General features: G+C 38.3%; 1 protein-coding gene across 1 annotated transcript in view; it reads right to left on the reverse strand.

Moving 5' to 3' along the window:
* The window catches only part of PARP8 (poly(ADP-ribose) polymerase family member 8), a 1,481,732-nt gene that overhangs the window by 467,578 nt on the left and 987,703 nt on the right, over positions 1–26,451 (reverse strand). The window contains exon 17 of the mRNA XM_044077685.1: positions 10,806–10,871. Coding sequence (XP_043933620.1) covers positions 10,806–10,871 — 66 coding nt within the window. The remainder of the gene's footprint in view (positions 1–10,805; positions 10,872–26,451) is intronic.

Below are 26,451 nucleotides of genomic sequence, written 5' to 3' on the forward strand. Positions count from 1 at the left end.
CAGTAGGGTGGAAAATGATAGTTCCATTTGGAAAATGATAGTTCCATTAACAACTTATATAGCCTTCTAGTTTACACTACATTCTTATTAACTGCAGTTATATGTCCCTTACATGTATTATTACACTACCCAATTGTCCTTAATTTGTGAAATGGGTTTTGCTAGATCTTTATATACATGGGCTGTATCTGACATACAAACTGTCCGGGATGCAGATGTTACTGCTACATATTTTGTGAATTGCTCAGACACACTACTGCTGAGATGGTACACTGACAGCTCTACTTTCCTGTACTTATCTAGATATGTTTAGGTGAAATTATCAGTTATATGTTAACAGCTCCCTACATTTATGCCAGCACAATGACATTTCTGAGGAACACAATACTAAGCTACTCACATGCCAGATTAACCTGTACATGCTGGACATGAACCAACAGTTGAGGACTGTGAATATGTTTAAAAGCTACTGGCACTCCCTTCATCCACTTTATATGGACCTAACCAACTGTGTGTTAACAGCGCTTAATATAACAGTACTATTTCTATAATGCAAGAGTACAACAACATATCAAAGAAAATGACACAGACACACTCCAGGAATTATACCTTTATTAAAGACTTAAAACACTTTTCTAGAGGCTCTCTCATTTATTTTATATAACAGTACATGCAGAATAATTATTAGGGGATTATTATACCTTTCTTTATTTTGTTAAAACACTTTTTTCAGGCTCTCTCATTTATTTTACATAACAGTACAAGCAGAATAATTACTAACCTGCTTGGTGGTGCAGCCTTAGCAGCCTATCTGCATAGGCTTGCTGATTTGCAGCACGGACACCTGCAGCTGTGAAGTAAATGAAGTGATATTGAGACATACCTATCCATAGTATACACTAGAATAGCAATTATTACATACTTAATTCTATGGCTTCTTACTCAGTAGTGGGGCATTTTCCATCACATGGGCCTCTAGGATCCACTGGTCCAGTTGACCCGCCTTGCGTCTCTTCAGGTCTGCGTGGTGGTGTCTGACTTGCTCACCAGTCCGAGGGACACCTGTGGCACTGGTAAGTTCATGAGCTAGACGGTCCCAGGCTTCCACTTTGTATTGGGTGCCCTGGTACTGGCCCTGCAGGAGTCTATCCTCATGATTATGGACAAGGAGCCAAACCATTACTTTTGACTCCTCAATGCCCCAACGTTTTGCTCGAAAACGAAAGCCCTCTCCAGCACTGGCCATTGCTGCCTGCAGATGGGAGCTACAACCAGTTATGGCAAGTATTCCCACCCATGGAACTTAAATATGCATAATTTCCTGCACTTATTTGTGATTGGCCAGTTTTGAAAAAACTCAGCTGAAGGCACACCTGCTTAGCAATGGGTAAACATCCATTGATATGTATGTGTGTGTTGAAAGTGCATGCTTATGAAAAGCTGTCATGGTTCAATACTGTGATTATGGTGCACAGTATCCTGGGTTCGAGGCCTGTCATTGCTTTTTATTTTACTACTGGCCAGACTGGTTAGGAGGTGTGGCTGTGTTTTACCAACTTTGCTCAGCTTTGCCCGATGTTGCTCTACATTGCCTGACTTTGCTCTACGTTGCTCTACATTGCCCGGCGTTGCTCTACATTGCCCACTGTTGCCTGCCGTTGCGCTGGTTAGCGCGGTACACAGTTACTGGCAAACATCTTCTGTTTGTGCTTGTTTGCGCGATGTGCAGCTCTGCGCAAAGCTATTGCGCTAGTTAAAGCAGTGCTTAGCTACGAGCAATTATATTTAAATATGCTTAATACTGGTAAACTTTGCTTAGCAGTGCTTCACATTGCTTAAGATACATTACTTATGCATCCATCAGTATGCATAACCATTTCACTTTCTTATATATATATATATATATATATATATATATATATATATATATATATATATATATATATATACATCTATGTATATAAAATGTATTCACTACTACATAGGCCATTTCAATGCTTTTTACTGAAATTTAAATGATAAATGTCAGGGATTAGTTTTATATTCAGATTTCCAACAGAAAATAGAAAGGGGAGTGGTGGGACTTGAACTGGGAATGCCTCCTCTTTGTGCGAAGGCTCTACCACTACGCTATCGCTATTTTGCTTAATTTGCATATAAGTTTCTTATTATCCTCCTCGATGTCTAAACTGCTAACTGTAGCTAAACAATGGGCAAACCCGCGCAAACATGCACAAATACGGGCAGCTATATCGGGAATAATGAAAAAAAATTAAGTTTCACATTTTATAATTGTACAGGGGTTTAGAATGTGGGGGAGTGTAGTGTTGGGAATGTACATATTTGAGCGGACTCACTCATGTAGGTTGACATTTCCCAATTGAGAGACTTGCAGGGGCATGGATTTTTGGACTGCTCAGCAGTCCGACACGCCCCCTGTACTTGTGCATGCTCCGTGTTAGCCTTAGAGTTGAGGCAGCACGCCCTAATTAATATGCATGGCACGCTGCCATCTTATTCTTAGACTGGCGTTTCCGTGTAAGACTACTTTAGTCTTACATGGAGGATTCGTGAATCCTGGGGTTTATTTAACACCAATTTTATTTTATTATTTTATTTACTTATATGTCGACTAGCTAAGCTGGCTAGACAAATTGTTGCTTTTCATAGTGACCTGAAAGGACTGTCTGGTTGAATGACTTGCGCAAAGTCACACAGGAGGCAAAAGAAAGTGGAATAATTTTTAAATTAATTTTCTCCCCAGACACAACAGGTATGTCCAGGGATAGATTTTTTTCTTGTCTCCCAGTTCACTAGACAAAAAAGGAAAACATTTACATCTGGGTAGCAAATCATGAAACTCTTCATTATCTTTATTGTAGCTACTTATGTCAAGTTTCACATAAGCAGTGACATCTTCCACATATTCCATACAATTTTTTGTACTGATTTACTCAAAAGAGTTACTTATCTTGTCAATTGGTTTGATAACCAGTTGTTGTATTTTTTAAAGCTCCTTTAAGTATATTCTTTATGCTCCAGTCACACACTGAAGTTAATTTCAATTTTATCATTAGAAAAGCTTTGAAAAAATTCACAAACTTTGAACACAACTTAATCACAAATCTGTTTCCATATTTAATTTTAAAAAATGATTAGGACTATTAGGAATTAAAAGTATGATCCACATTACATAACCAATGGCCAGACAAGTATCAAATTAAAAAAAATGTTGTGAAGCTGTCCACATTGTCATTAAAGCTAGTACTATCCAAAGAATTAATAAAACATAATCACAGTTTGACCTAATCTGAAAAAAGTCCTTTAAATGGAGTTTATACATCCATCTCATCAATTCTATAAAAACATCATGCTGCCTTGAGAACTTCTGGGGACAATCACTTTAAGTCCCTGTGCAAGCATAAAAATGATAACTGGATCAATGTCATAGTCCAAAGAGAAAGGCAGATTGTAACAGTCAAATAATGAAGCAGAACATAATTCAGAGGGGCAACAGCAAGCTACAGAAGTGACTCCATAAGATAAAATGTTCCTGCTTTTTTATTTTATTTTAGGGGCTTCCCCAAATCTCTCTTTGTCTCTGAAGTTATATTCTCTTTTCCACACTCAGAGCAAGAAAAACTTGTAATTCACAGGCCACTGAGCAAAATAATTTGGACTTTCTGCATTTGGACTGCTGGTCACCAGTGCAGCCAACAAATATGAGCCTGCAGATGTTGACCATGTGTTGAGTTCCTCCTTGTATTCTGAGAACTGCTGAAGCTTCACTCTTACATATGGAATTTGTAATTTCAATCCGTCCTATGCTGCTAATCCTGTAAGTTTTCATAAATTATACATATAACTATTAAAGTACCACTAATGTTTCTTTTTTGTGAGTTTTTGATAAATACTGCTACAGTTTCTTTTGATTTTGTAATGATATATATTATTTTATCATTCTGGATGTTTGTCATGGTTACTACTTCAGCAGCCATTTTCCTTGCCTAACAGTGTCCTTTCAGCCAAGATATTGACCCATTCCGATGAACACTTATGTGCTTTTGCAACCCAAGTTTACTTAAAGTTACATTCCTCTGTGCCTTCAAAATGTTGCATGTAGTTTTGAAAGTTCTAAGCCTTCCTGGGGAAATGTCCAACTTAATGTATTTCTTTAAGATAAGGATGTCAAAACGTTTTTTTTTTTTTTTTTTTTCAGTGAGCAGCAACTTTTCAGTATTATGCAATACAATAAGTGCATCTACTGAATTAAATTGATCCTGGGAGTGTTCACCTGTTTGGTTTTGCTCGTTTCTTCAGTTTGTGATTATTGGCACGTTTGTAACAGCAAGTGCATCTACTGAGCTGTTACTTACAGAATTAGATGTTAGAGATGCAAAATAATCAATTAGTTCCAACAGACCTCTCTAGGAAAAAAAAAACAAGTCCTAAATGTTTATTTTCATTTGTCTGTCCATACTGTTCAAATGTAGTTCTTTTATTCACAACCTCCTCCATGCTTTTCAATATATTATCTCAATTATTCCTCAGATGTCTCATTATATCTAAACTTTTAAATGAACTAAAAACCATAATAATACTAAAAATGTACAGAGTATATAAATAAATATGATACCTACAACTTAAAACAGTCTGTTGTACTCACAATTACCTCAGTGCAAGACCTTTATGGTACTCAAGAATATAACAAAACAGGCAGCTTACATACAGAAATACAACTGTCACTTAGAAACAATCAGCAGAAAAGAAGTAACAAAGAACAGCAAATTTGATCAAATAAATTAGCTAATAAAAAGCAAGGGTATTTAAGATAAGAATCAAACCCAAATTAAGTTCATCTGTGGTGGTGGTGCTGCAGTAGCGTTGTCGCCTCACAGTAAGACGTTGTCCTGTTCGATTCTCAGCTAGAGTGTCTTCTGTGTGGAGACATGTGTTAATGGGCGTGCCTTCATTGAAGGTTGTGTGTTAGGGCTGTTAACTCGGCACGTAAAAATCTGCTGCCAATCATTAGCGGACCGGAGTTCCGCTGTGGTGACCCCTAACTGGGAAAAAGCCGAAAGACAAAACAACATGAAATGTACTTTACCTAAATTTTAATTCACTTTTTTCCTAAAGAAACTGTTTAGCTGCTGTGCACCACTGGTAATATCAGGCTTAACCTTATACAGAACATTGACTATCACCTGTGCAGGTTCTCTATTTTTCTCCTGTAATATAATCTTAAATGTATTTTTATTAGAATGTGCTAACTTTGGTGCTTGTGCTGACTACATGCTAACTTGTTCTAACTATTTCAGAGAAATCCCACTCATGGCTAAGGTATTGCTGAAGTTTCTTATATCTTTATCATTCATGCTGACTGCATAACAACGTTTCCTAATAACAGAGTAGAGAACAGTCAGAAATATTTGCCTCCAAACCTTCCCTTTACTTGGCACTTTTGTAACTCTATACCAGATATCCAGTATACTGTATTAACAAGTTTGAAACTCCATTGAGAAAAGGTTATATGCTCAGTTCATACTTGGAAAAGATTACCAATGATGGTTTCAGAGAGCTTCACCCAGAATTTTTGAGCAAAAACTTTGAGAAATATGAAAACTTACTATTCCTAAATGCTAAAAGCTTTAACATTAACTGGATGGTGAGCTACACAACTTTCTTAGCTCACATCTTAAGCATTTTAGTTATTAGACTCATACAGAGCTGACAAAAAATGGCCAGCACTATGATTTCCAGCTTTGGTCAGTTTTGGGTCTCAGGTGAAAGAATCATATGTGTTAATTCCCTTGTATGTAGAACCTTATCAGTATTAAGCATATTAACAGGGGTAGACAACTTATGATGCTTACCAAGTTTAATCACATCTACTCAGGATGCATACTGTTGATAAAACTGTACATGTAAGATAATTATAGTATACTTCTTGATTTGTTTTTATATGACTTTTCCTTGCTATTGCTACTACATGTCCAATGTTACATTTTCTTGGAGAAGACTGTTAGTGTATGTTCCTTCTTATATTTTCTGTGTAGGAGTAATGCCATTTATTTTCCAGAATTGCCTCTATAATCACACTGATTTGTGACTTTCTGTTTCACTTGCGTAGTTACTTTACAGTTGAATTATAATGAAAAGCACACACACATCATTTGGTTGCCTTTAGAACATAGCTATCTACCTGAAATTTAATTCTGACTGTGATAAAGCATTATAATTGCCATTTACTAACCATACTGCAGTCCTATCACATTTTCATGCCCAACTACAGTTATTCTTTGAGTAAAGATAATTAACAAGTAATTAATTCCACTGCAAGTGGTACCACATATTACTCAAACCACAACCCTATATCCATGACAAGCGACTATTAGCTTATGAAATACAATCAGTTACAATTTGTGTGTGATCCCCATAGGCTATACTATAACCTGGACCATGACAAAAAGCATTTAAATCATGGAAGAATTAAGGTTTCCAAATATTTTAGCATATATTTAGTCAGGTAACTGAGTAAATCATGTCTTTAATGGATTAGTCCAACATTTGCATTAGCATGGAAGGATACATATACTCATCTAGTCCCTGATCTCACATCTACTAACTCCCTTGCCCGAGGTCTGTTATAGATCAGACAGCAGGCCTTATACACTGAATCTTATCATTCATATTGTCATCCTAAAGTCATACATAAAAATTTGTCCACACACCATCAGTCTTTCTTTTGTTAACCACGCAGAGAATAAGTTTTATGACCCAACTCTCCGACACTCTTTTTTTATGAAGTAGTGGCCAATGACCTTTCAATTTCAGTTTCAGAGTCCAGCTTACATCTCAACAGATTACTTGTAAATTTAAACCAGATTCCCAGGACTGTTTGCACAATCACCAGTGTAAACAATTTCTCATGACAGAAATATAATCATTTCCAGAAAAAATTAGAAATCAAACACTTCATATAACTAGGCTTATAGTTAAATGCATACAGATGAATTAGCTGACATCTCTATTCATAACTAATTTGCAGCTGCTTAGAAATTTATAAAAAAAATCATATTTGCATGGCAGATGCTGAAGCTATACTCTTCAGCAGCCGATAAAAAAGCCTCTGCATTAAAATCTCCTTACAAAATAGCCTCTTTCCATTACAGACACTCTGTTTATGGAGCTGTCTGAATGACTCATACTATACCTTCTACAACCTCTAACATAAGTTATCAAAATACTGATAGCAATGCATCCATTTATTTAAACAGTCTATCTTCCTTTCCTCCTAAATATAGTCTCTTTCACATCAGCTAGATCCAATATTAAACTCCTTAAATTCTCTACTTTGGGAGATTATCCATTCCTTGATAACTTTTTTTTAAAGGATTAGGTAAATCAATGATAGATTGTAGTTAGGCATCTTTATCTCTGACATCAGTCATTGGAAAATAAAGTTCAGGTTTCATTAAGATTTCTCTTCCCAAAGTGAATGCAACAGATGAAAAATGTCATTAAATCCTCTGAGAGTGAGTAAGCACCAAAATGTGTAGCCAGTCTCATTATTCCTAGCCTTACATCCAACACTCATCTCTAACACTTCAAAAAGTTTTCTGAAGCTCACCTGGGGTAATAAAATGCCCAAGGAGACTCTACCATGCAAATATACAAAGTATGTGAGATTTTGTAGCACATCAAGGCATGGAACATACTTACTCTTAATCTCATTAAGGCACTGGAGATCTAATAATTAATTTCATCCCTCCTTCCATTCATTTTTATGGGTTCCTTTATTTTCAGAAAGAATGTACTGTATTGAACTCTACTGTACTGAAATGTACTGCATTGTAATTTGTATTTTATTCTATTGTACTGTACTGCATTGTATTGTGTTGTATTACATTGTGCCTGTATGCCAGTATATCTAATCTGCCCATCTGTATTGGTTAACCAGAGCACAGCAGTGATTCACAAGGACATTTTTTAGACTCAGTCCACAAGATCTGTCTGGTTAAGTAATGTGCTCAATCACAAACTAGAGTCATAAATTAGTACTAGGCCTACTGCCCTTTTGGGTCATTTAAAGCCTACACAATTACCGCATGCAAGAATCAAACCCTGCACCTTGTGTCTGTACACAACTGATGATATTAAACAGCTAGTTAACAGGTCACAGTCTTATTAACAAGTCACATTTTAATCCTCTGTACTAATTGCCAGGAAAAGTAAATTAAAAGACTTGCCTTCTGCATACTCTGTGTTGTACTAGAATCAATTATCCACATATTTCAGTTATGATAGCATTCTCTCTCCTGTAATACATATATTTCAAAGCTGCAACTATTGAAGCCTGAACAATTAAACTATCCATATCTGGGATAGCAAACATGCTGAAGGGCCCTCCAAGTCAATGTTCCACAAGTAATCAATATCTAATGACAGTCCTATAAAACACATCTAGTCAATCCCACTCTCAGAACAGGTTCTCTTGTTGACTCCCAATCCTTTTCACTGTAATTCCTATTAATACACAACCCAATGTGTGTGCATATTCTTCTTAAATAATTTTAGATTGAGTACCTAAATTCTATATTTGATAATTTTCCAGCTGAGGTGAGATTACCTTTGGTATTTCCAACAACAAAGATGTCTAAGTCTTTGGATTTATACAATGACTTTATCACCATCTTCTTCTAAGATGACGTAATATTGTACTAAACCTAAATAGTGAAACGTCAATGGGAAATCCTGGTAATAATATCCAAAATGTGGACCTCCCAACTCACCCATATATTTGGTATACTTTATCCATGCTCACCTAATTCAAGAATGCCTACAAGCCTAAACAGATTTGGCAGTTCTACTTAACTTTACCATAAACGTATTTTCTGGAGAACTCAGAAATGCCTGATCAGTATCTAAAATTTAACAAAGAATAAATGTGTACTGCCTGCACCCTCTTCCCAGTTCTAACCAAAAAAAAAAAATACATATTGTTTTACTTGATTTTTGGTAAGAATTTTTCTTGAGACTTGCAGTGCATTTGACAAAGAAACTCCTTGATGCTTTAGCTTACTGTATTTCTACAAAAATCATAATTGTCATATAACCCAGTTGAAGGGTTGCAGTTTATAATAACTGATTCTGTCTTAAAATGCTCCCTCACCACCTAAAAATGTAACATCTCCATTAATATTTCAAATAACTATTCCTGGTCTTTATCAGATTCTAGTGTATTACTAAAACATCTGCAAACTATGACAATTTAATATGCTGACAGCCCCAAACAGATCCCTGAACAATGGACTGCATAATAAAAAGTGCCAAATTCTCATGATATATCATAGACAAAAGAAGCAAAATAAGGCAACCCTTACAAGCCCCTGTACCCCCCCCCCACACACACACACCCACAGAGATGCAGTGCAGATATGAGTGTTAGGTTACATCACAGATGTCCTCTATAGCTGTCTAAACAATGCCTCCTATAAGAGGCTATTTATCACCTTCTAGAGATACAGTGTAACAAAGGTATATAAATGTTCTGACCATTTTGATGCTACTGGGAATGAATGGGCAGAGAAGAGCAAGGTAGTGATGGTCAGCACAATGCAGGGTAAGAAAAGAATATGAAACAAAAGCTTTTGATTTTGTGTGTCTTGTTAAATTGTGTTGGTCACTGTTGTCAAAACTATATGACAACTAAATAAACGCTTCTTGTGAATATTTCAGTGCAATTTTACTACAACAAATACACATATCAAACACTTCTGAGATAAAATAGCTGCTTTTAATTAACTTCTTAACAAAAATAAAATAATAATCCTATTTCTTTAAGAAACTGTTCACTAATGCTTAAAAATATATTCATTATTACTGACTGGAGATCTGAAGTGTATGATTGACCAATGCACTAAATGCAAACATAAAATGCAAATAAGCAATAATTTCAAGTTGCAAGTTGCAGTGGAAATGGTAACTCATAACGTTGACTTTGTGGAGGGTTCACACCTGCCTATGCTAAAAAAGGCAACATTGCTATAAATATACTGGCTTACCTGGGATGGGGGGGGGGGTGCTGCTGCAAATCACTGTAAAACTCAAACCATCCAACCTTTAAAAGATTAATACTTATTAAAAAAGCACTGACAGTAAGTGATTGTGGACAATATTCTGACATAGTAAGTGTTGCTATGAAAAGCTAGAGATGAGTGTTATACAAACATTATGTTTTGTAGGACTGCATTCTTATTTAGTCCTGCAACACTTGACAAGAAAATTAATAGGTTTTGTTTTTTAACAGAACTGTTATGAAATGTAGTCTGTCTCCATCCTCACATGTACTAATCAAGATCAGAAAATAATGCATTACATACCTAATGAATAGTTGGTATCTTCTTTCTACAAATGAACATCTATATTTCACCTTGAAAACCACAACCTGTGGCCATATCTAATCAGTCTTATCTCAAGGTACTTCTCCAAACATGAACCATAAAATGTACTTGTATGGCAGGACTGATATATTTTAGAATAGTTACTTGTACTGTACCAAAACTCTGCTTGAACTGCTTACGTGCCTTGAGACTGACAGTGATTTATTTTGTTTGCCCGTTAACTTGCACTTGTGTAATAAAGAGAGCAAAAATAAGTAAAGGCCATCCTGTTAATGCATTCAAGAACATATTGCAACATTCAGTTTAATCTTTACAATATCATACTAAACAAAAGCATGGTTAGCGTCCATCACTAACCATACATTCAAGTGTTGTTAAATACATTTCCCAGTACTAACCTACCTGTGTCATCTCTCTGATGGAAGTAATACTCTCCAGGGCTCTCATTACTCGTTCATAATCCTTTTTCTAATTGAAATTAAAAGAATATCACATTAAATGTCAGTGCACTATATAGAAGCACTGACCAAGATAATATTTCATCAACTACATGCAGGCAATGTATCACACTTAGAAATTAAACATTTAACCTCAATTTCCATATGTAAATCTAAAACAGTGATACAGAATTCCACAGTATTCAATTTTGTAAAGGATAGCATTCTCCATAGTCTTAGAGAATGCGCAGGGTACCTCTCTTTGTTGACAATGACCCAAATATTGACAGTCTCACCAGTCTGCATATATTTATCAGAACACGAGCACATACAAAGGTAGAAGAAATGGTTCAGATTCAGAGTGTATTAATAATGCAACTGCATTCGAAAGTACAAAGAAACTTCTTTACACAAGAAACAGTATTAATGCCACAGTTGTGAAGTAGTGTGAAATCAGTTACAGTTCAAACAATACTTTACTAAAATAGTTGGAATGACATGTCAAATAAACTGATATCTCCAAGTTCATAGTACCGTTACCTTCCACAGATGCTGATTATCTCATTCATTCTAAACTGTGATATAGTTTACCACACCATTACTGCTTTAAAGCCATTATGCATAATCTAGTCTTCTCTTTCGTCTTACTGGTGCTGTTAGCTTTTGTAATATAGCAACTGCTGCCCATATCGCCACCACTTCTATTCCTCCCACTTTAACTCTACTCTCCATTTCCTATTCCACTTATGTGACTTTACATATATTTCATTACTTAGAGCCTCCATGTTTCTCTTATTGTTTGCCAGATTTTCTATGCTTACTCATAAATGTAAACCACTGTAGTGCCCTTCACATCACCTGTCACAAAGTTGTCAGGTATAAATAAGCACTGTAAAGCCCACATGTATCCCCTTCATTGCAATTACACATAGAGGTTTTGGCACTAAGACCCCAGTGTTCCAGGTTGGATTACTATCCCAGTTCCTGGAGGAGCTCACTGAGGAGGAGTGGCTGTGAGCAGCCACAGATGGCTTTCTGAATCGTCAGACACAGTCTTGACATGCTTTCACTGCAAGCCGTTGTCGGGGGAGGAGCTGGAATTTCAACACATGTAACAGGTGGCTCTGCAGAGCATAGGAGTGGTTGTACTTTAGCTGGAATCACTGATGATATAAGTCAGGAACCTTAAATACTGTGCCACTATGTTGGGCACAAAACTCTTGAATAAATGAGGTAGAAAATGCAACCAAGTCCCCAATACCCAATAATGACTGAACTAAGAGAACATGGACTACGGAAAGTGATAAACTCAAAATGACCTATGTTACCATTCATTAATGACCGATATTACCATTCAGCTAATGAATGACAATCACAGCATGCAAAAGTCTATCTGCTTTCTGTTTTTGTTGTTGTGCAATATTTTCTGTGAAGATAAGTGACCTTTAGCATAAGACCTGCCACATGTATGCTTACTCTGCATATCAAAGCAAACAAAATCTAAGTATACCATCATCATCATCATCACTAACCCCCCTTTTCCTATTTTCTACATTGGGTTGGGGTGTCGTGTCAGCTGTTGACATTGTTCCCTACTGAGTTTCACTCTACTGCTTTCTTTGACACTTGTGCCTGACTATTGCAGGTCTCTTCTCACACAATCAATGCACCTCTTTGTTGGATGCCATACATTCCTCTTGCCTTCTTCCTGTCTATCCCAAATCTTCTTCACCAGATTGTGTTCTGCTTTTCTGCACATGTAAAACCAGAAAACAGGAAAATTCGCCAGCATGGAGAGCAACAACCCAAAATCAGGTGGATGCAGTGAGGTACACACAATGGAGGCGAATGTACCGTTGGCTTGGAAAATATATTTATTAAACAGATAAACAGATAAAATCTTAAAGTTTTAAAATTAAACACTTTTGTCTTGTTCACATCAGGACTTCCTGTATTTTTCAAGCCGACTGTGCAATTACCTCCATTGTGTGTAGTTCGCTGCATCCACCTGATTTTGGGTTCTTGCTTTTCTACACTGGTACCTGAACCACCATAATCTGTTCTCTTTGACCTTTTCGGAAATTGGAACTACTTTGGCATTTGCTCTTATGTCCTCATTTTTTCATCTGTCCCACACTGTGCATCCTAGCACCCATCTCAGGCACTTCATCTCCACTACCTCTAGCTTCCTCAATTGCTCTGCCTTTACTGCCCAGGTTTCAGAACCATACAGTAGTACTGGTTGCACCACTGTTTTGCACACCTTACTTTTCAGCTTCTTTGGCATTCTTCTGTCATATACTACACCTGACACTTTGTTCCAGTTCACTGCAGCCCCTTTGATTTTAAATTTGACCTCATCATTCAGACTTCTATTCTCCCCAATTTCCCCTCCAAGATACTTGAAGCTGTTAAACTGTTCCACTATATTTCCTTCTACTTCAATTCTCAGCTTCTTCTGAACTCCACCATTTGCTGCCATTACAATTGTCTTATCTGTGCTCAGTTTCATCCCATGTGCCTCCAGTTTTGCATTCCATTCCCTTATCCTTTGCTGAAGTTCTTAGAGTCTGCCTGCAATGTCACATTGTCTGCATACAGCAGCTTTATTGATCTGACCCCTCCAAACTGTTTGCCAATGTAGTCCATCACCAGTATGAACAGCAGTCATACCTCTCAACCTCTTGGAGGAAGAAATCTGGACAAAGTCATAAATAATAAGGGGGGAAAAGACTTAAAAAGACCTAAAAATAGGGACACTTTTTTAAATACTGCTGGTACAAATTGAGAAAATTTATAGAGTAACAGGTTTTGCATTAGCATGAATTTTTGAAGGGTATACAGTCTGAAACCCAAATGTTTGTCAACATTTTCTGACTTCAACCTTCAATGATTTGCCAACAATTTGCCAGAAAACCACAATTTGTATGAGAAACAGATAAACAATATAAGGCAAAAATTTGGGCTATCTGCAAAAATCTGTACATTTGAGATATATGCTAGTAGTGGACTCAGAGCTGAACCCTGGTACACACCCGCTCCCACTGGGACCCCCTCTGTGAGACCAAACACTGTTCATACTTGAGTCACTGGGGCCTTATACTCAGCCTGCATTAATTCTAATAATGTTTCAGGGATTTCAAACCACTGAAGGACTGCTCAAATCAGCTTTTGTAGGACCTTGACATATGCTTTCTCCAAGTCTAGGAATGCCTAGTTGGACTCTTTTCTCATCTCTAGCTTCTTCTCAGCTATCTGTCTCAGTGCAAATACCAGGTCAATTGTGCTGCATCCTGATCTGAATCCAAACTGCTCATCTCCCATCTTAATTTCCACTACTCTGTGTATTCTTTTATAAATCACCCTTTCCAGAACTTCCACACAATGTGACAGGAGTTTGATACCTCTGTACTGCCCACAGTTATGAATGTACCCTTTGTTCTTGAACATAGGCACTAGTATGTTTATTCTCCAGTCATCTGGGATATGCTTTTTCTCTCTACACTGCTATGAGTACCCTCAGGAGCCATTTCTCCCCTATCTCACCCAGGATCTGTATCATATCTGCTGTGACTTCATCTCAACCTGCTGCTTTCCCTGACTTCATTTTCCTTAGTGTTGTTCTTACATCTTCTATGGTGGGCTTCTCTTCTTCTATCATAGTAGGCTGTATCAGGGGCAATACAGCTTCTGTGGGGTTGTCTTCATTCAGAAACTGCATCTTTCATGTCTTGTGGACTGGTGAGCAGGTTGCTGCAAGCATACCTCATGCAGGGTGTCTGAGTATCTTCATTATCTTTATATCTTTGCCTTGCAACCTGATATAGTTTCTTTGTACCACCTAATGACTTACTTTCAAGAAGCTGGTAGAGTGTATCTGATGCCTTGTTCTTTGCTATTGAAACTCCTTTCTTAGCTTCTTTGTTAACTAACCAGTATTCCTTGTTAGCCAGGTGCATCCTTTCTATCTCCCAGTTTTTCCGGCACTCACTCTTTCTTTCTTTTAATGATTTCCTGGACTTCTGCAGTCCATTACATACCTTTTTTTCCATATCTGGCTTGGCCACATATTTGCTTTGTAGTCCTCACACATGCTGTTTTGGGGCACTGCCATGCTTCTTCTTCTCCACCTATTTCCTCTTCTTCTTGAGGTGCTAGAGTTTTCAGGAATTCATTGAAATGGCATGTTTTGTCTCTAGTCAAATTCCAGGATTTCAGCCTGGTCTCTGTTACCTAAGAGCCATATCTGATCACTGTTTGCAGCTGATTTTGGCAGCCACTGCTTTATGCTGTGGGCTAACTGTTTCACTGGGGATGACTTTGCAATCTCTGATTCTAGCCAAGTGCTCTTCCCTTATTAGGATGAAATGTACCTTGTGCTTGTGTGTTGGCCACTTTTGTATGTGATCTTGTGACCATCTGTCTTTCTGACATGTTGGCTACTATCAGGCCAGTTGCCAGACAGTAGTCTAGAATGGCCATTCCTTATTTATTCCTGTTGCTCTACCCATGTGAATGCAGGTAGTCCTCATGTCCTGTTCTGTCTGTCTTGATATGTGTATTAAAATCACCTATTATCAACATCAGTTCATGTTGTCCTGCTTTATTTAGAAGGTCCTGCACCTGCTTTAGGAATGCATTCTTTTCTTCACTATTACAACCGTGCTGTGGGTCAGAGCTGAGATTATGAATGCTGTCCTATCACTGGGCTGGAGTCTGATTGTAATGGAGGTCTCTCACAATCTTCTGAAGCCTCTTCTTCACCACAATTCCCAAACAATTTCTAGTCTGTCTGCCTCCTGAGTACTAGATTCAAAGCCAAGTGGCTTTGCTATGCTGCCCTTCCATCTTGTCTCTTGTCTCCTCCTTAACGCCATGTCATCCACTTCCAAGCTGCATTCTGTCAGTGAACCTATATTAAGTGTACCATTTATTTCATGTTCAGCAGGTTGATTGGTTTTACATCCAGCTTTTGCTCAACAGGACTAGTCAAGGTAACTGAAGCTGGGCAACTGGACGCCAACCCACTATGACCCAGGGATGCTGAGCTGGTGAGTACAAACTAGCCAACAGAGGCACATACACCCCTCTCACCACTAGCATGGGTCCCTGGCATAGGTTGGAGTAGGCCAGGGCCTCAACCCACTTATCACTGGAAAATAGCCATGCCCATTTTGCAACATTAGTCAACATGACCAAATCACCTAGAGACATATTTTACACTGTCACGTGGATAACCCTTCCACAGTGATATGTGGTCTGTGATTTGTTTCCTCCTGTCATGAGAATGCCTAAAGCAGTTGGCTTATACAACTCTTTCCCCATAGGGCCCCATGTAGAGTCTGTGCTGCTGTCCACAGCTCCATTCTTTGGTGAGCCTGAGAGGGAAACAGCATATTTTTCAGAAGTGGTAGACACCCTAGAGAGATACATTGACCAAAGGTCAGGATCAAATTCTGTACCTTGTACATGGGAGGCAAATACCTTAACTTTTATGCCAACTGGTCTCTCAAATCAAGATTCAAACTCATGGTCTGTCTTTTCTCACAGAATAAATATGTGAATACATAATGCACAGAATGCATATATGTCTACATAATGTGTGTACAGATGGACATATATGGTTATAGTCAAGATACGTATGTTTATATACATGTATAGAATGACAGTTATAAATAGACTTGTTGCTTTAAAACATGATGCAAATAACTGCAAAGAGAACCGTTGCTTTATGAAGATAGATACATGTTTGTATTAGGCAGAGAGGATCTATATATGGTTCAGATAACAGAACTAGTTGTATAATTACATAATTAAAGGGGATATAAAAGAGAGAACTATAGCCCTACCAAACCAGAAAAGATGGCTTTTCATAGAGCAGAAGTGGTGGTCTGGTGCATCAGTTCTGGTTAAAATGCTGCACTAAGGATGAATTGCTGTGGAATCTTCTGAGAAGACATGGACATCTTCCTGTGAAGGAATCCAGAGAGGATAGACTCCAAAGAAGAGCACTTGTATACAACGGACATTGATTACTGCATCTTGGCAATTCAAAATGGAATTATTGGACTGTTTTGGAAGTAACTGTTGTCATGTTACTGGGGAATCGACTTTTGAAACAAAGTGCACACTGTATGTCTTTTTCTTTTTTCAGAAAGTTATTTTGGTGCAGTTAGTTGTGAAATAAAGTAACATTAAAAGTAAGCAGAAAATGCACATTTTTGATAATCCTCAGACGTTTGGTGCATTAATATACCACACTGGTTGTTGCAGTAGGCATTTTTGGTGCACCTTTTACACCAAAAGACTTTTGCTTTTCACAGTCTGGAAGTTAGCTTTTTTAAGAAAATTTAACATACATGAACAGCAAATGTTCTTCCATTGCTGTAGATTTGCAGTTCTGTGGTGTTTATTGTATTGCTGGTGAGCACACTTACATTGTACATGCCTAAATAACTCTACAGCTTCAGCTGAATCACTCTTGCAAATTACAGTCGTTGCCACTGAGGGTGTGGTGTCGATTGTCAGATCTATATCAATGCCAAAGGAAGTTCCCTATTACATAAGCTGACTGGAGAACAAGACATTGAGTATTAGAACTGGAGTGACTGGGATAGAAATATTTCAGCTCACTTTAAAGGGGAACCTTTCAAACCTGCATGGACATGGAAGGAAATGATTACCAGGACAAAGAAAGTAAAGAAGGCACTGTAAGCCTGATCTGATATTATATCTGTGACACAAGCTGAAACGTTTCATTGCTGGATATTTCTCCTAAGGAATTGGCAAGATCTCAGTTGCGTGATTCAGTTGTGGCTAGATCCTGGGGGGCATCATATTAAAAAACATACTAAAAATAAACATACTAAACATACTAAAAATAAAATTATACTCAAGTTAGCCACTAATAAGTTTAAAATGGTTTTACCTACTTTTTTATGAAAAATGTATTTTAAAGTAACTATATAGATGCTGATTTTTTTTTTTGATGATTATTATACAATGAAACTATGCTTAAAACTGAGAACTCTAGACTTATTCTATAGCATATATCAAATTTTGGTAACAAATGGAAAGTATAAACTACCAGCATACTCAATTTTAAATGTGGTGAAAATGGGGACTGATAGATTTTTTTAAGAGTAATGATAACACTGTTATGACCAGTAAACACGTCACTAATGACATTATGCCTTTAAGATGAGATAAGCTGTATGCATTAACAGCAGAGTCAGCCTTCTGTGACTGAGCTACAACAAAGTTAATTATGTGGAATGTCTTAAATGATGGCTGGGAGCTGCACAGAAGGCTTATAAAGGCACAGTTTGTTTGCAAAAGGCCCCTATTAAAAAAAACAAAAAACAGTTGAAGTAGTCTGTATTCATAGAGAAATTAAACAACATCACATTACTTAATTAGAAATATAGATTCTGTTAGGGAATATACTTCACCCTGTTGCTGTAGTCCCCAATTTAATTAGAAATATAATTAGAAATATATATTCTGTTAGGGAATATACTTCACTCCATTGCTGTAGTCCCCAATTTAATGCATAATGTGATAATAGGGAAAGACTTTTCTTACTTTATGGATTTTTGGATGCAAGGCAAAAAAGTTATTCCCTTCGATAAATCACCTTACACTCTGCAAAGGGGACCCAGTAAGTGAATAAGCTAGCAAATATATGTCTGCCTAACCTGGAAAAGAGGGAAACATCCACCAGTCAAACTCATAAGAGTATACAAGTCTAACAAAAATAAGTGTATAATCTTAGAACCCCCAAAGGTACAAACATTTGGTTAAAGTTACACAGGAAAGAAGAGCCTACACATTCCTAAATCTTCCACAATGGGATATATTAGCATACAACTTTGGCAGAACAACCTGCAGGAACACAGCCTTTAGAAGAAAGGGGGAAGGAAGTTACTTAACAAAACACAGAAGCCTGAAAAAACTCCAAAAATGAAGAATTCTAAGCAGCAAGTGAGTTTTTAGGTGGGGAAACATAGTAAGAAGAAAGACTTTACTGGTGTAATAAAAGAATAAGAAACAGTGCTTGGTCAGAGTTATAAACCCATGTCGGTCAGTGTAAGACAGAAAACATAAGTAAAGGAAGACTGTGCAACTTGTATCTGTAAGTCAGGAAAAAAGTAAAAGCAAAGTTATTTTTTTTTCAGAAACACCCTTTGCAGAGGGAAAGCAACATAGAAAGGAAAAAAGTGAGAGGGTGATGCTCGCTCATACTAAGAGAAAGGGAGGACAACTGAAAGAAGAGAAGTAAAAGAAGATGGCAGTGTGTACTGAGAAACAAGATAACTTTGAACAGATCCCTAGCAATATATTCCTGTAAAGACAAACTATGGGAAACCTAAAGAGAAGAAATAGGGTTGTGTGTGTCAGGGTTGTACAGGAAAAGAACAAGAAATATGAGTACGGTAAAGACAGCAGCACTAAAGAATATTGGTATGAGCTACCTTTCATATGAGAAGAATTTGACATGGACACCTCAGTTCTTATACAGGAAAGTAAAGAAGCATCGCCTTCCACCTGGCAACATGGTAATGCTGAGGAACCTTCAGACTTGTCTGACCTCTGGGAGAGCAGGGTAAACTTTAAGAAGACATAATGGGAAGATGTTTAAGGTAAATGCAGCTGGGAAACTGATGTTTAGCTGTGGGCAAGCAAAATGGGTAAAAAGACATGGGAAGATAAAATTGAGCAGAGCAAGGGCAAATATAGCTAGAGTTGATCCCACTTCCTACCCATACACTGAGTGACAACATTACTTATTGTACAAAATAATTAATGTCATAGAAGAAGACATTTGTCAAGTATTAGTGTCCAACTGTTTCAAAAACTTAGTGTTGAGGTTAGTAAGTAGTCTAGGACTGGACAGGACTTAAGCATGGATCCTAGCAAAGGAAAATTAGAATGTTTGTGCTTTCTGCCCTGAATGCCAGAAGATAATCCCTCACCAAAGATTCAAAAACCCTTTAATACAATTGCTTATCACAGAGTATCATTTAATCCCATTGCTATGGACATTTTGGGGCCACTTATAAAATCCAGCAAGGTGTTTGACTGCATTTTAGTTATTTTGATCTATGCAAGTAAGTACCCTGAGGCTGTTCCCCTGTGTATGGGTGATGCTAGATCTAACATATAACATATATACAATACACAAATATGTGTGTGTGTGTGTGTGTGTGTGTGTGTGTGTGTGTGTGTGTGTGTGTGTGTGTGTGTGTGTGTGTACATATGTAGATATAAATGTAGATATTGATACATAAATATGTTCGGACACATGTGGCTCATGCATCTATAATAACAGGAGCAATCAGTTCTCATGTAGAGCAAATTATACCAACATGTACTTCCAAAATATTCTGAATCATATTTCAAATTATCTTATATGACTTCCAGATCCAGTATGTAGGTTATAAAAGGTGAAGAATTGCAGTCAGTTATTTTAAAAGTTTTCAGTAATCTTCACAGCAACTGACATAAGCATGACACTGCTGTTTTTAATGTAGTTGTTAATTCTGGGTTAAAAACAAATGACATTTTGACGAAATGTCTGATGTAAACCATTCCAGATAAAAACAGACCACACTGCAATTCCTCTTCTGGCTTCCCTTGATCTTTATGTACTGGTGAAACAAGTGCAAATAAACCAGCATTGTAGGGTTCAACATCACTTACTCACATCTCAAGTTGAGTTACACTTCCTGAAGCATGCTGGCTTGAATAATGATTTGTCCCTATGTTGATGTTCATTTTTAACCACAGCAAGTGTGAATTACTTTCATTATAGTAAGTTTTATCTGGTCCAGGGCTGGTGCACCACAGAGAAAGAATTAGACAGAAATCACAATTTCTCTAAGCTGCAGTGACTCTGTAGTGAGAATAATAAAGTGTAGGGGGTGTAAGAGGCTTGGGTACAGTTGGGGCATTTTTGGTCCCAATTTCCTCTACCGCTGAGATATGCCCATTTCTCATCTGCCCAGTGGTTATGTTTCCCTCCCATTATCTAGGGTTGTAAGCCAGTAAATTCCTGTCATATTCAGAGATACAAGTGGGCCCTCCCTGTCAACGTAGAGAGTGGACTTAATGGCCCTTTTTATTGTGAGGTCACCATCCTCTATTAGAATTGTGAGAGCCTGGGAAGGTATTAAATAAGCAGCTGGGGGTTGGGGACTTTATTAGGTATGCAAAAATGGTGGGGGATCCTTAAATGGGGCATGCTGGATACAATACTATGAACAATACTGCTTAAAATATCTGTCTGCACAAGCTCCACTGCCAGCAAACAATGGTTAGCCTGCTCACAACTGAAAAACATTCTCTACCCCAAAAATGGGAATTCTCACTTGCAAGCAGTAACCCACTTCCCTTGGGATGGCCAAGCCACTGTTCATTCCTTCCACCTACCTTGCTCCTTTACTGCTTCGGTTGTAAATCAGACTTGGGTCATCTTTGCATGTATATCATAGAATTGGGCTACAGATGCTTTGTTTTTACTGCCACTTTAACACTCAAAACAGCAAGCTCTCATACACTCATTAAGGAAATGCATGTACTCAAACTGTTATTTATGAGGTAATGTAACCAAGCTGCTGTGTACTGAGATTTGGAGGATTAAAGAGATGTAATAGATCTATACTGGAGTGCTCACTATAAGTATAAACTCACTGGTGATCACTCTGAAGTAATCTCATCTGCCAGAAGTCAAAGATAATATGACTTACCTAAAGGCATTAAACAAATAGATGATCTAATACTATTCAAAAAGAAACTCAAATTGCATCTAGAGACCCAACACAAATGCTGCCTCTAAGACACTTGTTAGTACCCAAAACAACACACACACACACACACACACACACACACACACACACATGGATCGCCATACCCAATAGAACCAAGACACTCTCCTCCAAAAAAGGAAGCCAATCTGATGGTCCCCTGCCATAAACCAAATCTACAACAGAAGGAGGAAACTGATGTAGAATAAGGTAAAGTCCCAAGACTGGAAAAACACCCTTATCAGCCTCAATAAAAAGTTGAGATCTAAAGCTAGCTATGAAAACAGGATTGCAGCAGATAGTAAAGACAACCACAAGGCCTTCTATAGTTATGTAAAGAATCTCCATGGCAATACCCAGATTTGCTCTGAGCTACTGCACATTATATATTGGCCAACAGATATTGCCAATATACTGGCTGACAGATTCAGTGCCAACTTTACCCCCTTCTCTCCTCCCCCAAAGAGTCAATCATAATACCAGTAGACTGCCAGGCACCCAGTATTACTGCTACACAGGTTAAGACAAAACTGTCCAAGGCCAAGAATACAGCTTCTATGGGACCTGACAATATCCCTGGCTGTGTTCTACATGAACTACAGAGTGAACTGGCACATCACCTGTCTGCCCTGTTCAACCACAGCCTCACCTCAGGCTTGGTCCCTACTGAATGGCGCACTGCTACCATCATCCTGCTCCACAAAGGAGGAGTGATTACAGACGCTGGGAAGTATCTCCCCATTAGCCTGACGAGTCTGATATGCAAAGCTATGGAACGCATCATCATGGACCTAATAAACAAGGTTATAGGGAATCTCCAAATTCTGGATCCCACACAGTTTGATTTTGTGAAGGGTAGATCATGCCTGCTCTACCTGGTCAACTTCTTTGAGTCAGTCACCAGAGCTTTGGATGAGGGCAAGGTGGTTCATACAGCCTACCTTGATCTGGCCAAGGCCTTTGATACCATTACCCACTCAGGAATCATAGAAAAACTCACTAAGCTAGGCATCAACCCGTACATCACTAGGTGGGTTGCAAACTGTCTCACAGATAGAACCCACAGTGCCAACCAGTCACGAGTGGAGTCCCACAGGGTTTGGTCCTGGGTCCTCTCCTGTTTGGTATCTACTTCTCTGTAGTCCAGGTCAACATGAAGGGACTCTGGCTGACAAAGTTTGCAGATGATTGCAAGTTGGGAGATATTATTAACTCCCCAAGTGATGCTGACATCCTACAGAAAGGCCTCACTGAGACCAACGACTGGTGTCAGAACCATGGCCTTAAGCTCAATGCCAAAAAATGTGTCGTCATCCCCTTTGGGAAAAACCCAGTTCCCATGAATTACCACATCAATGGTAGTCCACTGAACACAGAAGGTGTTATAAGAGATCTGGGAACACAGGTTGACAGCAACCTCTCTTTTGACCACCACATTGCCACTGTGGTCAGAAAGTCCTTCTATGTAGCACATCTCATTACTAAGGGTTTGCATCCAGGAAGAAAGAGGTCATTGTCTCCCTCTACTCTTCCCTCATTAGGCCAATCATCGAGTACAATGCCCCATTTGGCATGTACCTCACTAGACACCTGCAACAACTGGAGAGGCCACAAAAGTACCTCACAAATAGGATCCTTGGCCTTAAACACTTGTCCTATATGGACAGACTCAAAAAACTCCAACTATTCTCTGTCTCATATCACCTACTTAGAGGCGATCTCTGCTTGACTTACAAAGCCATGTCTGACCCAGCTCTGTTAGAAATGCTACAACTAAAGAAATCCCAATCCCTCTGCACCACATGTTCCAGAGACCTCTACCTCATTACCACAATCAACAGAACATGCTGGAGGGACAGATTCATAACCCAGAGACTGCACATGCTATGGAATAGACTTCCCATACTTGTCAAACAGAGCACCTCACTGGCCCTCTTCAAGAGAAATCTTGATGAGTGGATGAAAAATAGAAAATTCACCCCAGGGATCACTGCAGTGGCTCTACTCGACAGAGGCACTGGGAACTAAGGTCGGGTGGCATGATGCCAGGGTAATCCTATGGGCTAGGCTTGTAAAGGCTCCATGGCCATTAGCCTAGTACACACCTATGAGCACACACACACATGCAGAGACACATACACATGCAGAGACACACACACACACACACCCACACAGACATACACACACACACACACACACACACACACACACACACACACACACACACACACACACACACACACACACACACACACACACACACACACACACACACATGACTTTAGCTATTTCAGGTTTACTTGCATCCTTTATCTTAGAATATTTATGAAATTATTCTAAACTGTACTTATTCTAATTATAATTTGTTACACTACATGTAGTATTCCACTTGATAGCTACTCTTACAATAACCTTATGCTGTTGTATTATAATTCATGCCTCTAAAACATTGTCATATCATTATCACCTATACTTTTTACACTAAGACTTTTCCTGTTCATCATTGATTATGTTGTTTAGTGTTACAGGTTGTTGACATTTTAAAAATGGAACACTCTCTGAGAATAAATCAACCACCTGTTTCTTGATGAGTGTTCCACAATAAAATGGACTTGTCCCAAGTAGGGAAATGTGGATACACCACTAAATTTCAAGGTATCACTTTTGACAAATAATCATGTCTCAATCAGAGGCACAGGTAAATGATGCCAAACAAAACTGATACTGAAAAAAAAAACAAAACAAAAAAAAAAAACAGCAGGACAAGTATATACCACTCTGCAGTGGCCTTTCCTGATATGCATCAGTAGCAATACTTTGGATGACTTGCATGACATTGTTATTACCTGACTTTAGCTCTAAACAAAATTCCACAGTCACATCCTAGAGGTATCCTTAGTTGTGCGTACAGAGCCATCATTGCACATACTCCCTGCCAGAGCCATGCCCCAGCAAGTACTTTCAGAAGGAGAAAGACTGTAGGCATATAACGAAGTTGTGTACAGGCTGATTGTGATAACTAACCTATGTACATGCTAGTGCAGAGCAGTCATCACTAATTTTAAATCAGGACTTATGTCAGATGCACTAGCACCAGAGAAGTGAGACCTCGCCCCTCATTGCATAGTCATGGCATGCTCTATAATGTTTCAAGACAAGGGCCGATTCTAGTTATTTATTTATTTATTTATTTCAGTTTGTCAACCGGAAAAGTCCATTGGGCCAAGGTAGCCCATTTTCAATGGAGGCCCGAGGAGAAAAGCTCCAGACAGAAATACTAGTATAATATAATATAATAACTAGTACAGCATATAAGAGAAACAAATTAACTGAAAACAATTTAAATATAAGAACTAAGTCAAACACTTACAGATATTTACAAGAGCAAACAAATTAATGCTTATTTAGTACATCATAATTGTAGACAAAAGAATTTAAGCAAAGGCAGAGTTTAGAGTAGGATAAGAAAGAGATAGGTGTCAGGATTCAGGTAGGATGAGTACAGAAGCATTCCCAAAGAGAGGAGAGATGAGAGTGGAATAAGGTTTTAAAGGAAAGGAGAGTCAGGGTAGTTCTAATGTGAGGGGGAAGAGAGTTCCATAATCTAGCAAGGGAGAATGATAGTAAGAGTTGCTTTGGTGAATGTAAAGGTTTGTAAAGTTCCAAGAGGTTTTGATTTGTGGATCTGTGTGGCTGGTGAAGTTTTAAGGAAGAGGAGAGTGATGGACAGCTAGAGGGTTTAAATATGAGCTTGTGTGCTACTGTTAGTTGAATGAAAGTTAGATAGCCTGGGAGTTCCAACTAGTTTAGTGCATGGAGGGAGTTACAATGATGAGTGGAGGATTTGGATCCTGTGGCAAACTTAGAAATTTTATTATAGCATGAGGATAGTTTTGATTTCTGGGTTGATTGGAGACTACTGAGTAGTGGTGCTCCATACAAAAGGGAGGGGAAGAGGTAGGTAGAAGATAGGAGTTGTCTGGATGAAAGAGAGAGGTAGTGTCTGTGTCGATAAAGCATTCCGAGTTTTTGATGGTTTTTTTTATATTGGTTTGTAGATGGACGTCAAACTTTAGCTGGTCATCAATAAGGATGTCCAGAAGTTTTGCATGGGGAACTATTTCAATAGATGTTTTGTTTAGACTGAGTATAGAGAAGGATGCTTTGTCAACAGCAGTATGTCTAGAAGGAGTAAAAATCATTATTTTGGATTTGGCAGCATTAAAGGCTAGATGGTTGTCAAGCATCCAGGACTCAGTGGAGGAGAAGGCCTCGAGTAAGGTTTGTTAATATGGGTAGAGTTTTAGCAGAGCAGATGATAGTGGAGTCATCAGCGTTTTGCACGAGTTTAGCACTGGTGATCTTTTGGTGGAAATCATTGATAAAAATATTAAATAGTAAGGGACCCAGTATGGAGCCTTGAGGTACTCCTGTTGGGGTGTGAAGGAAAGAGGAAGTACAGTAGTTCCATTTTACAGCTTCTTCCCTGGCTGAAAGACAGTTGGTGACCCATTTGGTAGAAGAAGAGGAAAGATTATGATGAGAGAGTTTAGAAAGCAGGAGTTGATGGGAGACATTATTGAAGGCCTTGGATAAGTCGAGGAGGAGGGTAGAAACTATGTTACCAGAGTCGCGAGCAGAGTTGATGATTTCGAGGAAGGAAAGGAGGGCAGTGGTGGTGCGATGACCTGGTCTAAACCCATGTTGTGTAGGAGTCAGTAGTTGGTTGTTAAGTAGGTAGGGTAAAAGTTGCAGGTGAATACATTTTTCGAGTATCTTGCAGATAGGGGACAGGATAGCAATAGG

The sequence above is a fragment of the Protopterus annectens genome, chromosome 1.part1 (assembly GCF_019279795.1).
Source record: "Protopterus annectens isolate FY-2018-M chromosome 1.part1, PAN1.0, whole genome shotgun sequence".
Taxonomy (NCBI): Eukaryota; Metazoa; Chordata; order Ceratodontiformes; family Protopteridae; genus Protopterus; species Protopterus annectens.